The 14,414-nt window shown below is 31.9% G+C and overlaps 1 protein-coding gene and 1 long non-coding RNA gene across 2 annotated transcripts; one reads left to right on the top strand and one right to left on the bottom strand.

The window, feature by feature from the left end:
- Window positions 1-2,844: 2,844 nt before the first annotated feature.
- Window positions 2,845-4,163, bottom strand: LOC144559747 (uncharacterized). The gene is made up of 2 exons (XR_013513224.1): window positions 3,976-4,163; window positions 2,845-3,056 (listed from the first exon to the last, which is right to left on the bottom strand). It is a non-coding gene; the product is annotated as an uncharacterized LOC144559747 (long non-coding RNA).
- Window positions 4,164-6,903: 2,740 nt separating this feature from the next.
- LOC144559841 (homeobox-leucine zipper protein HOX21-like) lies at window positions 6,904-10,424 on the top strand. Its single transcript, XM_078308988.1, has 3 exons — window positions 6,904-7,307; window positions 7,563-7,942; window positions 9,801-10,424. The coding sequence occupies exons 1-3, from the start codon at window positions 7,142-7,144 to the stop codon at window positions 10,164-10,166; spliced, it is 912 nt and encodes a 303-aa protein (XP_078165114.1). The 5' UTR covers window positions 6,904-7,141; the 3' UTR covers window positions 10,167-10,424.
- Window positions 10,425-14,414: the final 3,990 nt, after the last annotated feature.

The following is a 14,414-nucleotide window of genomic DNA, read 5'->3' on the forward strand; positions in this document are numbered from 1 at the left end:
GGTTTAGCATAGCAAGCTATTAGCTATAGATCATGAACAGTTAAATTTAAATTAACATGTAAATTAATATCCTCTATATATTTTAATTAAAGTGAAGTCGTAAATTTACTGTTATTATACATATATGTCAAATATTTCGCTTATTTATTGATGGGGTTAAAAAGTGATTGCAGTGTCAAGATGGCCACGGCCGGATCTAGGAGCCAAAAACGCCAATTTAAATTTATAATAGATTTCATGCATTCCATGAGATGATATATTTCATGAATATATATAGATGTTCCCAGATCGAACCAGCTCCTCTTTGTTGTAACATTTCATATTATGTTCCCATTTGGTTGTGCTGGCTTAGGTGCGTTTATATGGTCCGTTCGTTGTTGTGTGTGCGTTTGTGCGTTGAGAGAGAGATCTGGAGAGAGAGAGACAGAGATGCTGCACGATAGCTGTACGTGGGTTAGGTGGCAAGTGCTGCGCTCACAGGACCCATCCATCCCTAGATTCCTCTCTTTCTCTAATAAACTTTTTCAAGTTTTCATATTTCACGGGAAAGTGTTCTTTTCTTACCATTACTCATCATTCCGTAAGGGCCAGTTCGGCTGCAGCAAATATCATAGGAACTTTGGGAAAAAATGAGATTAAGGGTCTTTTTTCTAATAAAGTATTCGGTGGACTAATTTTAATTCCCATTTGTAATACTTTGTGGGTTTTATTCCTATCTCTTGCATTGTTATTCATGAAAAAAAAAATGAACTCTCACCTCTGTTTTTTTTTCCCAAATTCTGATCTCTTTGCTTGAGGTAAATTAATTAAATGTAATAGAGCCAAAGTTTTAAACAATAATTTATTTCTCATTCTCATTTGTGATTAAACGCAAATGGAGCAATAATTTGTTCCTATTCCTTTCTCATTGTTTATTAATCAAAGTTCTTATTTGTTCCATTTATTAAATTCATTAAATTGTGATTAAGCTAAAATAGTTTAAAATACATAAATATAAAAATTGAAACACAAAATTAATAATAACTTCAAATAGCATTTCAACAGTACAATAATAATTAATTTATCAAACATAAAAGTAAAATTATTAAACAAAAAAGAATTTAAAGTACACGATTGAATAAAACACAAGGCTAATTTTTAAGTTAAATTTCTATTTTGACGACTAATATAATCTTGTCACATTAGTCTAGTAATTTTTTGTCAGTTCACTATGATATTACTTAGTAGTGTGTAATCAATTCACTAATTATTTTTTAAAATCTGATATGTACAATTATATTAATCATAATTAATAATTAGTATCAATACACTTAATATAGTTTAATTTTAGTATTACATATTCTATAAAAAGAAACAAGAAAATCAACATCTACCAATTTTCCATGCATTTGCTGAACACCTATATTTTAAAATTTTCAATGGGTTAAATGACTTTGGTTTTGACAAATCAAAATTCTCATTTCCAAATTAAAAATTCTCATTCCTACAAAATTTCCTCGTTGCCGAACAGGCCCTAACTGTTTTGAATATTGTGCTGACGTCACAATTAAAAATGCCAAATAATTATTTTAGGTGCCATATATTGCATTTGGGATATAAATTTTAAATGTTAAGTGCCCTGCAGATATAATACTCTCTCTCTCGTTAATTTATTATTATTTTTTTAAGTTTATTTATGCATGATCTGTGCTTATAACATGTAGCTGAAAATATGGGCTGTATTATCTAATGGAACCCCACATCTCATATCCCCCAAGAGAATCTTCCTTAACCAACTTCAATAAAAAATAATTTTCACAAATAAATTCTTTCCAAGGAATTCTCTCCCACATGGCAATTGACAACCCCACTTCTCGCTTCAAAATAAAATACAAATACAACCAACATTTACTTTTTTAAATTCCTAGCTCCGAAGTCTAGCAATGAAACTCTATAAATCTATAATGGACATATTCCTTAGATTTTCTGTGCCACAAGCCTACTGCCGTACTGCGAACGGATCTGCAACCAAGCTGTTTAGCCATTCCTATAATTTTAAACTTTTCTTCACAGCCTAAAATTTTCATATGATTCAGCCCTCATGAAATGCTAATTAAATGTTTATTTGTAGGTCAGTGGTTAAAATTCAACTTTATAATAGTAAAAACTGGAATTTAAATTCCACCTACCACATTGTGTAATTTATGTTTCAGACCTCAATTAAAATTTCTAAGAAATGCCACATGTGCATTACTATTTCATTATTAAAAAATATTACTATTTTATTAGTCATGGAAAATCAAATTGTGTGCTATTGATATAAACCCACAAGAAAATATACTTTAATTACTGCATTTGATAAAAAACAATTACTAAGTCAGTTTTATACTCTCAAAAATATTCAACCCACAACGCTGTGTAAATGGTTATATAATTATAAATAACAGTACTACATACGCAAGCGGCAAGCCTACATAAACTCGAGTCACAAAAGAACGAAACCAACATAAACCTAAAATAAAATAAACTGGAAATGGTAGATCATGCCAATCCAGAATATAGAAACAGCCAAACAGGGTATAATCAGATCGTGTAAAACGGTATTATATCTAAGTAATTGATTGACTGATAACTAGGCATTAGCTATAGGAATAACCACCGTAGAGGTGATGTTCCCTAGGAGTGCAATCATTGTAAATTAACGTAGGTGCATATATGTTTACGCTTATATATTCTTAGTTCTAAATGTATCTATGGGAGAGTATCCGGATGATAAAATTAACTATGTGTGAAAGTGTCACACCCCCGATCCGGAGGTGCGACGATGCAGCCGTGTCTATTTACCATAACAATATACATAACATAAGGCATGGATCTTTTTATGCATTGCCAATAGCATTCATTATTTTTGCCACATCCCAATTTATTTATAAAATTTATCTGACATTTTATAGTGGATGATGCTAGAGATATATTCTCTGCACCCTGTCAGATATAATAAACCCAAATCTCATACCTTTAGGTAGCCCTGCTGTCAAATATTACCCGGAAGCGCTCTTTATCTTCGTATAATAAACCTGTAACCCACAAGGGGAAACGAGTGAGAAATAATAAATTATTTCTCAGTGCTGATTGCCACTCAGATTATTGGATTCGAAGGAAATCCATATTCAGAATGAAATCACCGCACAAGAAATTATCAGTTCAGTTCTATAATGACGAATGCAAATGCTCAATAACAGTATCCAATTGAACAACAAAAATTATATAAATAAATCAGAACTCTAAAAATCTTATAAGAATAAATGGTTTGGGTCAAAATCTCTTAATACTTTAAGTATGGTAACGTTTGGGACCTAATCTTTATAACCACTAAGTCTGGTAACGTTTGGTTTCTTAACTTTACAATTTCTAGTTTGGTCACACTGATAGATACTATAACATGTATCTGTCGTGTCAGGGCTTATACCGTTCTAACTATCCCGACATCTGATTAACGAAAACAATACGGAATCAATATCATAATACTGTCATTATCGGAAAGAAAATCAATGATAAGACAGTTACTACAGTTCATTAGTCTTACAGTCACAATTCACATTTATTAAATATCCCCTATCCAACCGGTACTAGATTCAGTTGGGGTCCTTCACCATATGCGCATAAGGGTCCTGGAGTAAAGTCTAGTAGCTAGCTAGACTTTACGATATATTAATCTTTTTTCTCCACTATATGGAGGTTCAAGGATTACAGTATTTTATATTCATTCAATTCAGTCACTGTGGTCTCAATCAATCATTTGCAATAAGAATCAATCAATCGATAAACAATATCAACATGACAGTCAATAGACTTACCTGTAATTCAGTTTCAATTGTATTGGGCTATGCATATGATGCAACAAAATCAATGCAGTCAATCAAATATTCAAAATGTATAGCGAGTTACGATTTAATTCCTAGTCATGAATCTCAGACTAATCCAATAACCTCGCACCTGATATCGTAGGGCAATAGATGAGGTCGCTAACAGTTTTTTCTTCCTGATCATTTTGTCTTATCAGTCTTTCTCATAATTATGCCTACGTTAACAGTAATATACACATTCTAATCAATACTTATATTTATTTTCAATATCATACGGTAACATGTAATATCAGTTAAATTCTTATACATGTAATTAGACATTTTATAAACCATCCCAATCCATTTTAAATGCTCATTATTTATTTAAATTCAATTTCAGATCAACAGTTCACCTCTGTCCCAATCGAATAATACGGTCCAATTTATTTTCCTTTATTTTTCAGATATAGTCTAATTTAGATTAAGCCACATAATTTACCTTTATATAAAGTCTAATTTTCTAAACTAAGTACCAAGACCAAGCCTATTACTTTAATTATGTACTATTTTTCTCAATTCAAAATTCCAAGAGACTATGCTAAACATATTTGTGCTCTGCCTGAGATCAGGCATACAATTCAATTTCACTTAATTCAACCTTAAATCGAAACTATAGACAACCATTTTTCATTTTAGTCCTTCTGACATAATCAAATTACGTATGCATATTTAACCGATAATATCAGTTGGGTCTAGGTTTTCAATAACAACAGTTCTATTCTAGTTGAAATCTCTGAAACAGACGATTCCCAGTATTTCCAGTCCATTAAAAACAATTACAGTATCTAGACCACATATTTCAGTTAAATATACTATCATAATCCGATTACCCATTTCAATACCCAATCAAAATCCAATTTAATCATTCAATTCGAAAACACAGATTATAGAGAAATTCGATTACCTGATACCAATCAGTATAGAAATCCAATTTGAGTTACCACGACTATTCAAAATCAGCGCGACGTAGTCGAAATTCCAATCAAACATATAATCGGATAAGAATTCTTATCAAGATATTTCTTTTCCTTTCTCTTTTGTTTTCCGTTTTATCTGATTCCCTCTGTTTTTTTTTTTTGCTTCTTTTGTTTTCTCGTTTTCCTTTCTTTTACGGGAGAGAGTAGAAGCCCTTTTAATTTAGTTAATTTAATTAAGTTGGTGTTTCACCAAGCAATGACGCGTGGCTTTGGCTACTTGGTGATTCATCTTTTCAATTCTCTTTATTATAAGTTTGTCATTTTATATAGTTCACCTTTATATTTCCATTCTTTGCAAATAATCCCAAATACTAAAATGAAAGTTATAGTTATTACCAGGTGTTTAATGCTCTATTGTATCTATTAATTAGTCTGACTTTCGAATATTCGAAGAGTTCAAATTTACAACATATAGTTGGACAAACTTAAATATATCAATTATGCTTAATAAAATGATACCTAACACTAAAATGCAATTTATCCTTATAAACATATTTAAGCATTTCATATAAAATTTTCAATTATTAATTTATATAAATATTTTGCGAAATGTTACAGAAAGTATATCGATAGAAAAGTATTTTTTCTATTAGCGACAGTAGTATCCGCGAGGGTATACTGACAGTATTGGTCGCTGATACTCTCCCATTAATTGTAACATATTGTACTAGCTTTTTACCGTTTACTGAAAAACAGATTGAGACGAATTACATACACATTGACGTAAACTACACGTTGGAGAAACTGTGTCATTGTTTAAAATGAAAAAAAAATATATTAATGATATGTATATATGGTGCTATGATTGTTTGATTATTAGAACATAACATAGGTTTATAAGGAATTAATGATTTTAATCTAAGGGATCTATATATATACACGTAACATATATAATATATTCTATATGTTCTTTGTCTTCAGAGGAAATATGATCAACCGTAATAATTTTATAAACAAAATGGAACTCATATATATGTTTCATACGTTAAGGTTGGTTTGAAAGATAAAAAACGGATAATTGAAAAATAAGAATTTGAAACGAATAATTAATGGATGTTGGTCATATTGGTAAAGTATATATCAAAAGTAGACAATTGAGAATAATATAATAAAAAATAACAAAATTTACAACAGATCCTACATCTATATATTATTTAATACTCATAAAATATAATACTTTATAATTATATAAAATATGAGAATATTCCATCACAATGAAATGATATAAATTAAAATTTAAGATACACAATAGAAAATTTTATACTGCCATACAAAAAATGAATTTAAGACATGTTTTAGGCTCCCTTCAATTATTATTATTATTATTATTATTATTATTATTATTATTATTATTATTATTATTATTATTATTATTATTATTATTATTATTATTATTATTATTATTATTATTATTATTATTATTATTATTATTATTATTATTATTATTATTATTATTATTATTATTATTATTATTATTACTATTACTATATTATTATTACTACTACTACTCCAGAGAAAGATAATTTTGATTTCTGTATCTTTTGAAAGAATGGATAATTTATTTAATTACGAGTACAACTATTTTTATATACAGGTAATTATGCAAATACGGATGCAGAGAGGGTACTATATATATATATCCATACAGCATTTATGTCATTACAAGAGACTACAATTATGAAACAGACTCAATTAATGGTCAACTCAACCAGATTTATTTTTTTATCCAACTTGATCTGATCTAAATATTCAAGCCCTGCATTTAAAAATCAGTCATCTCAAGTTCTAAACCACCATTTATCAGATCTGACCCATTGAAGAATATACCGAGAAGTTATATTAATCGGAGGTCGGAGCAGTCCGATGTGGATCTTAAATAAAGTTCATGGTTTCCGGAAGTACCGCAAACTCAAAAGTAAACTTTTTCATGCTGTACCAATACACAGAAAAAAGAACCCAAGTAAAAAAAAAGCAAATCAGGAAAGGTAGAGAAAAACTTTCTGATGACAGTACAAAGGCTGAGTCTGCTTACAACCAAACACTTCCATTCACTGCATTTTCTCCATCTCTTGTCAGTTGGACCCCCACCTTTTCCTCAGCATATGTCAGCGCTTCTCTCTCTTTTTCTCTCTCTGTCTCCGTCTCTCTCATCTATATCTCCATTTCCCATCTTTCACTCGCTCAGAGTCTCCTCTCTCCTACCACAATTCTCTCCATCATGTCAAGCGTACATTGCCATGATTAGAGAGGAGATTAGTATTTGTAAACCGCCATTATCTGATGAAGCAAATTGCATGTAATGGCATGGGATCTCCTTCTTTCTTCCCAACGAACTTCTTATTGCACATGCAAACCACACAAGAAGAACACCACCAACCCCAACATGCTCCTGCCACTAACACTCTCCTCACAGCCAATCCTTGCACGAATCTCCATAATTTTAGAGGTACGTACTACCTTGAACATTTTATCCCTCATAAACCACCAAAGAAGGAAAATAATGTCCATTATCGTTCCAATTGAATTAAAGTGTTTCTTGTCCATAACCCATTGAAACTTCTCTCTCTATCAGATAAAAAAAAATTATCATATTAAATGCTCCCAATAATCTCATGGTACTATTACACAATACATATATATAGAACTAATTTATTTATTTTTCTGTTTTCTGGGCTTTTTTTTTGCCACACCTGACATGTAGGGATGGCACCGATGCTTGGAAAAAGACCAATGCAGTTCCATGGAATGGAGCCATGCGAAGACCCGGCAAATGGAGAAGATGAGTTATCTGACGATTGCTCACAGGTCGGGGAAAAGAAGCGGCGGCTCAACATAGAGCAAGTGAGAACCCTTGAGAAGAACTTTGAACTAGGCAACAAGCTTGAGCCAGAGAGAAAGATTCAATTAGCAAGAGCTTTGGGTCTTCAACCAAGACAGGTGGCAATTTGGTTTCAAAATAGAAGAGCAAGGTGGAAGACAAAGCAACTAGAGAAAGACTATGATGTGCTTAAGAGGCAGTTTGAGGCTATCAAGTCAGAGAATGAAGCTCTCCAAGCTCAAAACAAGAAACTTCAAGCTGAGGTATGGATGCAGTGTACCATTTCGTTGTTTGATTTCAGTTGCATGATTTTTTTTTTTTTTTTGCTTGCATTATACTATCGAGTTCATTTATAGTGAATTTTATTAAAATCTTAAAAATGCTTTCATGCATGGCGTAATAAGTTTAGCTTGCATCGATTTCTAATGTCACTTGCAGAAAACAAAAGGAATTTTTTATTGGTTTAGTGAACTTTGAATGACAAAAGATATATAAGAGAATAATTATATATTTTGGGTATATATATATCCTAAATTAGTTTTTAAAAAATATATATTTTTTCTCTATTTTCTTTTGTAGCAATGCCGAGGTTATTTTACAAGTGAAAATATTTGGGTCCAAATCAGAAAGTAATTGTTCTCAGGTATAAGTTAATTTATTTACTATATATAATTCCTTGACAAATCTCAATGATGATTTCATCAAATGTATTTCCTAATTAGTTTCAAGTCCATTTTTTTTCATGATCCTAAATGGGTTGGAGTACTGATAATAAATTAACTATCTTGACAACATTATTCATATTAAGCAAAAAAAAAAGTCGTACAAAAAAATACGTCTGTATATTATTGGTTAAATAAGTTAGTCATATATATCAATTTAAAAAATTTAGTTGTATATCAAAGTTCATGCAATTTGAATATACTGGCATTTTTTTAAGAAAGACCGTTAATTATTAATTGTCATTAAAATAATTTAAAATACAGGTAAAAGCATAAATGTTTGCACTGACTTTGCTTTTCATATATGTGATATACACATAGTATCAATTAAATTCTTAAAGTTAGATTTAGAAAATGAAAAGTTGCTTGAGAATCGCTAAAGTTATCACATTAATAAATTTTCAACAACATATTAGCCCATAAGTATTCGATGGCCATAACATAATATTTACATATATTATTAACTTCTAATGTATTTAGTACATGTGGTAAATGCATTTTACTTCTCATTTTACTTCTCATTGGGAACTGTTAAAAAATACTACGTAATTTTATTTTGTTTTTTCGTTTTATTCGGATCAGCATGTTTTTCTGTCATTCGTTGGCATGACTCAGTACCTTTTTTAATGGTTTTGAGTCTTTTTAGAAAGATACGACCTCTGTTTACTGGTCTCATCATCAATGTACATTTGCAAATGATTGGTGATCTAATTCATACGAGAGATTAAGGGGATCTTACCTTACTTTGGACATGAGTGACAAGATAGCTTTTCTTGTACTCTTTACTTTATTAAAATATTTTTTTCTACTCAACTTTATCCTCTTCTTCTTCTTCTTTTTTAAGTAGACTCGACTTTATTATCTGTATATCTTTTTTTCCAGGATACTTTTTATGATTTCTTTTAATATAATCCGATTTTGTTTGTTAATAAGAACTTGAGTTGTTTAGATAAACTGCGTTGGAATATAACTGGAGTAAATTCTTGGTTGTTATCATATCTTCAAATGAACACAAATAATTGTTACCTGAAATTCTTTTTTCGCTTTTACAAATGTACGTAAAACATTAAGATTTGAAATTTTATATTGCATCAAAAAATAATAGTAATTATAGTTTCAGTACAATTACATGTCAAAGACAGATTTTTTTTTTTTTTTAAGCATTCAATCCCTCTCATGCACGTGTCAAGTTGTTAATAACTAAACTTAATCAATACAACTATATTAGCATACAAAATTCAATGCTAGTAATGGATCTTACTTTGCGGTGCACAATTAATTAATTGTTGGTTCATTAATAAGTGGGTTCTCATCAGGACCTGATTGAACCTTGTACCTTGTACCTGTTCTAAACCAACTAAACCAAACAAAATCAAATGCTAACTCTGGGCATGTACAGATCATGGCATTGAAGGGGAGAGAAAATTCAGACCTAATCAACCTAAACAAAGAAACTGAAGCCTCTTGTAGCAACAGGAGTGAGAACAGCTCTGAAATTAACTTGGACATTTCAAGAACACCTCCAATTGAGAGCCCAATCACTCCAGAAGTACACCAAGGGCTACCCTTTTTCAACCCTGGTTCAGTTAGGGTTGGTGAGTTTGAACAACTACTTAATCAGAGCACACAGCGGCCGTCGGATCACCACTTGCACTGCGCAAAGACCGAGCCAGGTGTGCAAGAGGGGAACTTTAGCAGCTTGTTGTGCAGTGTCGAAGAACAGCCACCGTTCTGGTCATGGGCGGAGCATCACAATTTTCATTGAACGTGTGCGAGTTGGAGATGTTGAACGTACGGCTGTTTGCTGTTGGATCGATCAATTTCCTAATATTGCATGGTACCAGAGCATGCAAGCGGTACAAGCTGATCGAGAGGTGGTAGATGCAATCGCAGCTGAATAAATTCAAATTAAAATCGGTGTGAGAATTCGGAATGTGTATGTGCGGGATATATTATTCGTTGTAATTTTTAGCTATTTTTGTGACAGATCATCATTTGACGTCCCCAGGATTATATTCTCAATCTAAGATTACGATGATCAATTTATATAAGCTACGTAGACTTTGGTGTAATGTATGGGTAGCTTGTTAATTAACAACTCGATCGGGATGCATCATTCAATGGAACAATGTCGAAAATTTTGTTATTTGCAATTCTTTTCAGATGTATGATAGGTCATGTCATACAATGGATCTATCCAGCAATTGGTGGAAGTCGGATGTATCATCATGAAAGCTCAGTTTCAAACACTTTGGAAAAGTTTTCCAGAGGAATCAACTTTGTTTTGATAGTCGATGGCAAAATAGACAACTAATCCACTTCATGACGACCTTATAGCTCTAGTGCATGGGCCCAAATGAGCTAGCTCCTCTTGACATAGAGTACTAGTAGACAGGGAAGGGACGGACTCAGAATTTTCGGTAGGGGGGACAAAAAAAATATCGAATCGGATTTAAACTCATAACTAATTAGATACTCGATAAAAAAAATAATGTTTTAATTTATATTTTTCAATACTCTGACTTGTAATTTCTGATTCTTTAGTCTATAATTCTAATTATCAATCATAATTTAATAAATTTATCATAATTTTAATCCTAAATTTAACCTGAATTATAAATTAAACATTCAAATGGAGGCAACAAAATTTCAGAGAGGGGCAAAATCGATCGGAACGTTCCAATCTCCGCAAAAACTCAAAATCTAAGGAGATTAGCTGCCCCCCTCTAGGAGCATGTGGGCCCGCCCCTGATAGTAGATTTATTACATTTGTAAAAATAGAAAACTTAAGGTCCTGGCAGTAAAAGCAGAAAGGGAAAAGATGTCTTATTTCTCATTTCAGGAGCCGTTGTTTAGGACCTCTCTATTTAATTTTCGTATATATTTTGTAATATCTAGCAATTTAATATTCTGAAAGTGTAACAAGTTTGTATTGGTGTCATATATATGTTTGGACTTGAAAAAAAAATATTAAGTTAATATATGCGAAAGATCTTTCATTTGTTTTTCCCATTGCGACGCACGTTTTTTTTTTTTTTTTTTGGGTGATTATTTGAACTTTAAATGCAAAGGTACTACTGGAAGGACTAGAAAAAGAATAAAAAATTGTCTTACACGCATTACATGGCGTGTGACAGAAGCAACCCCCTATTTATTGTGGTAATTATTTAACCAGAGTGAATCGTGGAATTGAACTATAAGAAATGCATTGATTACCTGAACGATTATTGATTTGTATTTTCCTTTGAAAGCTTTCTTCCTAGCCAATTAATTATGAGGGTTACGTACTTAATTTTCAAAAATAAAATGTGTAATATCAAATTGTTTTTTTCTAAAGAGTCCTCTAATTAAATAAAAAAATACATTTTTTTTTATTTATATACACTCGTTTGGAAAAAGAAAAAAAAAAAAAAACAGATGTTATCATCATTTCTGCTAAAAATTAATAGCCGTTCACGTTTTTGATGAGCAAGTAATCTGAATTTCTTAACAGGATTTTAATTTAAGATTATATTGTCAAAGTCGATAATTAGTGGCCTGAGTGTGAATGCTGTAGGAATTGCCCGGTAGAATCCACTATTCATATGTTATTTTTATGCCCAGAGGCAGTGGCAACATGGTTCCACTTATCGAACTTACTATCATCACCAATTTTAAAGATTGAAGCAACAGTGGAGCAAATATGGGAAGAATCATGGAGGATGGTTAAGAGAGAAGGGAAGATGCGGAAAAAAGAATGGGTAACCAGATTCATATGCACTGCCTGGTACATATGGAAGAACAAAAATGATATTATATTTAATAGGCACAAGACAGAAACCAAAGCACTGGCGTACAGAAGTTACAAGGAGATGGAGCTATGGCTCAAGCATGTTTAATGTTTAATTTTGGTTAATTTCAGATTTCCAAATGTAAAGTTGTTATAGGTACTGAGAATAGGCAAATAAGCTCAGTTGTAATCGCCTTTTGTTTCATTTCAATCAAAGCACATGGCAGCTCCTGCCAAGTTATCAAAAAAAAAAAAAAAAAAAATCTATGCTCGTGACAAAAAAAAAATATAACCTCTCACTCAATCGATCAATTTTCTGATTCCTCTTATGAACCTTAAAACCTACTTAGAAAGTGAGTAAGCAAAAACAAAAATTCCGGAAAAGAAAAGGACAAAAAGTAGAGGACAGAGTAGCAAGAAGATGGTGAGGCTGATACAGTAGAGATGTCTAGCAAACAGCTGATCAGGATTTGGGATTTTCTGTGGCTGCACCTTCATAAACTAGCAAGTAATTACTAATTATTCACTAACAACTAACAAGCGCGTGAAACAAGGCCTAAAACTCAAAGACTTTATCCAAGTAACTTGTGTATCAGATGTCAGTAACATTCCATACAGTGTAATGTATCGTATGCGCCGCAGAGAATTCTTCCAACATAGCAATGGCCCAGCTGACAAACAAAGAAAGAAAGGCATCGGCCTTCAAATTTTAGATTTTTTTTCCTACATCAATATAAGAAAAGAGCCATTCCAGTTCAAAATGAAATGAGAAAAATCTTACTGTCTGGGTCATGCCAAGCCATTTCAGGCTCTAATCAACTCATGAGCACATACATACATGATGGCTGATACGTTGACATATAATTAAGCCCTCAAAAAAAAAAAAAAAATCGTATTCCCATTTTCTTAAACTATATGACGATCTGTATTGTGTAATTGGTGTTTTTAAGAATAATTTTAGTCTTGAAATAGGGGAAAATGAGAGAAAATTAACATTTTAAAAGGTTAAAACAAAAAAAAGGCGGTCAATGCTTATGCAAAAGGGCAAACGAACAAAGTCCATGAAATAGCAGCTGGGGAACGTGGTAGCTTACCGCAATTGAAACATAACCTTGTGCGGTTTGCAGGGTTTTCAGATAAATGTAATGTGGGCCCAGCGCAGTCACAAGCACACATATCTTTGTCTCTGATCTCTCTCTCTCTCTCTCTTTCTCTCTCTGCCACAGCTCAGTTCTTTCTTTTCTTTTTCTTTTTTTGAGAATTGCCCGTAGGCCCGCTCAGTTCTTTCAAGATCACCTACTTGTGTGGCTCTGTTAATTATTTGCTTTATGAAGCTCCTAGTTAAAACCATATTGTGAATCTACACAAATCACCAATTCATCTAATTTTCGTGAATTGATATATAGTGTTAAAATATGAAACAGAGCTATTACAATTACTCTGTGCATGTGGTCTTTGATCTGTCTTTTTCCTAGTTATGCAAATATTACTAAATGTTTCGATAGTATATACAAACTACTACATAATATAAAGGACACATTTTTGTTTTAGTTTAGAACTGGTAAGAAAAGAAATTCGGTCTACTACATAAATAGCCACACAATAAAAAATGTCAAGAGAGGGAATCTCCTTATAATCATCTCTCCTATCACTCTTGGATGATAAAGAAACCAAAGGGGCCGGGGTCCTTTTCAAAAAGGACCATGATTGCTACTACTAATTTCGATTGCTATATTGTGCATGAATTTGTGCCCACCTCAAAATCCCAATTGGTTTTTGTGTGAAAAGTACGTAGCATGCTTTTCATCTGTTCATCTATAGTTTGCGTTTTCTTTGATAATTTTATCTTGTCGTCTTTATAGTCTAGGTTAGATTTCTAGATTCACAATTTCTGCACTGCATAGCTGCTTTGGATCATGAAAGTTATCCCTGACAACTTCTCAGTCTGTCTATACTTGCTGTCCTCATGTAATTTGACCAGCGTAAAATCCATTTTACATCTTGAATATATACATGTCTAAATATTTAATCCAGATTTACTGTTTCAATTTTTAAATAGATGAAAAAACCCAAAAAAAGAAAAATCTTAGATAGATGTACTCTATACTAGTAACACTAGTACATAATATATATATCACCAGTGTTGATACATCAGTGTTACAAGAACAGAGTACCGATAATCAGTAATGGCATACATATAAAAAATGTGAATATATCTGTGTTGGTTCTTTAATAAGAAACCGA

Source organism: Carex rostrata, chromosome 9, assembly GCF_964058835.1.
Source record: "Carex rostrata chromosome 9, lpCarRost1.2, whole genome shotgun sequence".
In the NCBI taxonomy this organism is placed as follows: Eukaryota; Viridiplantae; Streptophyta; class Magnoliopsida; order Poales; family Cyperaceae; genus Carex; species Carex rostrata.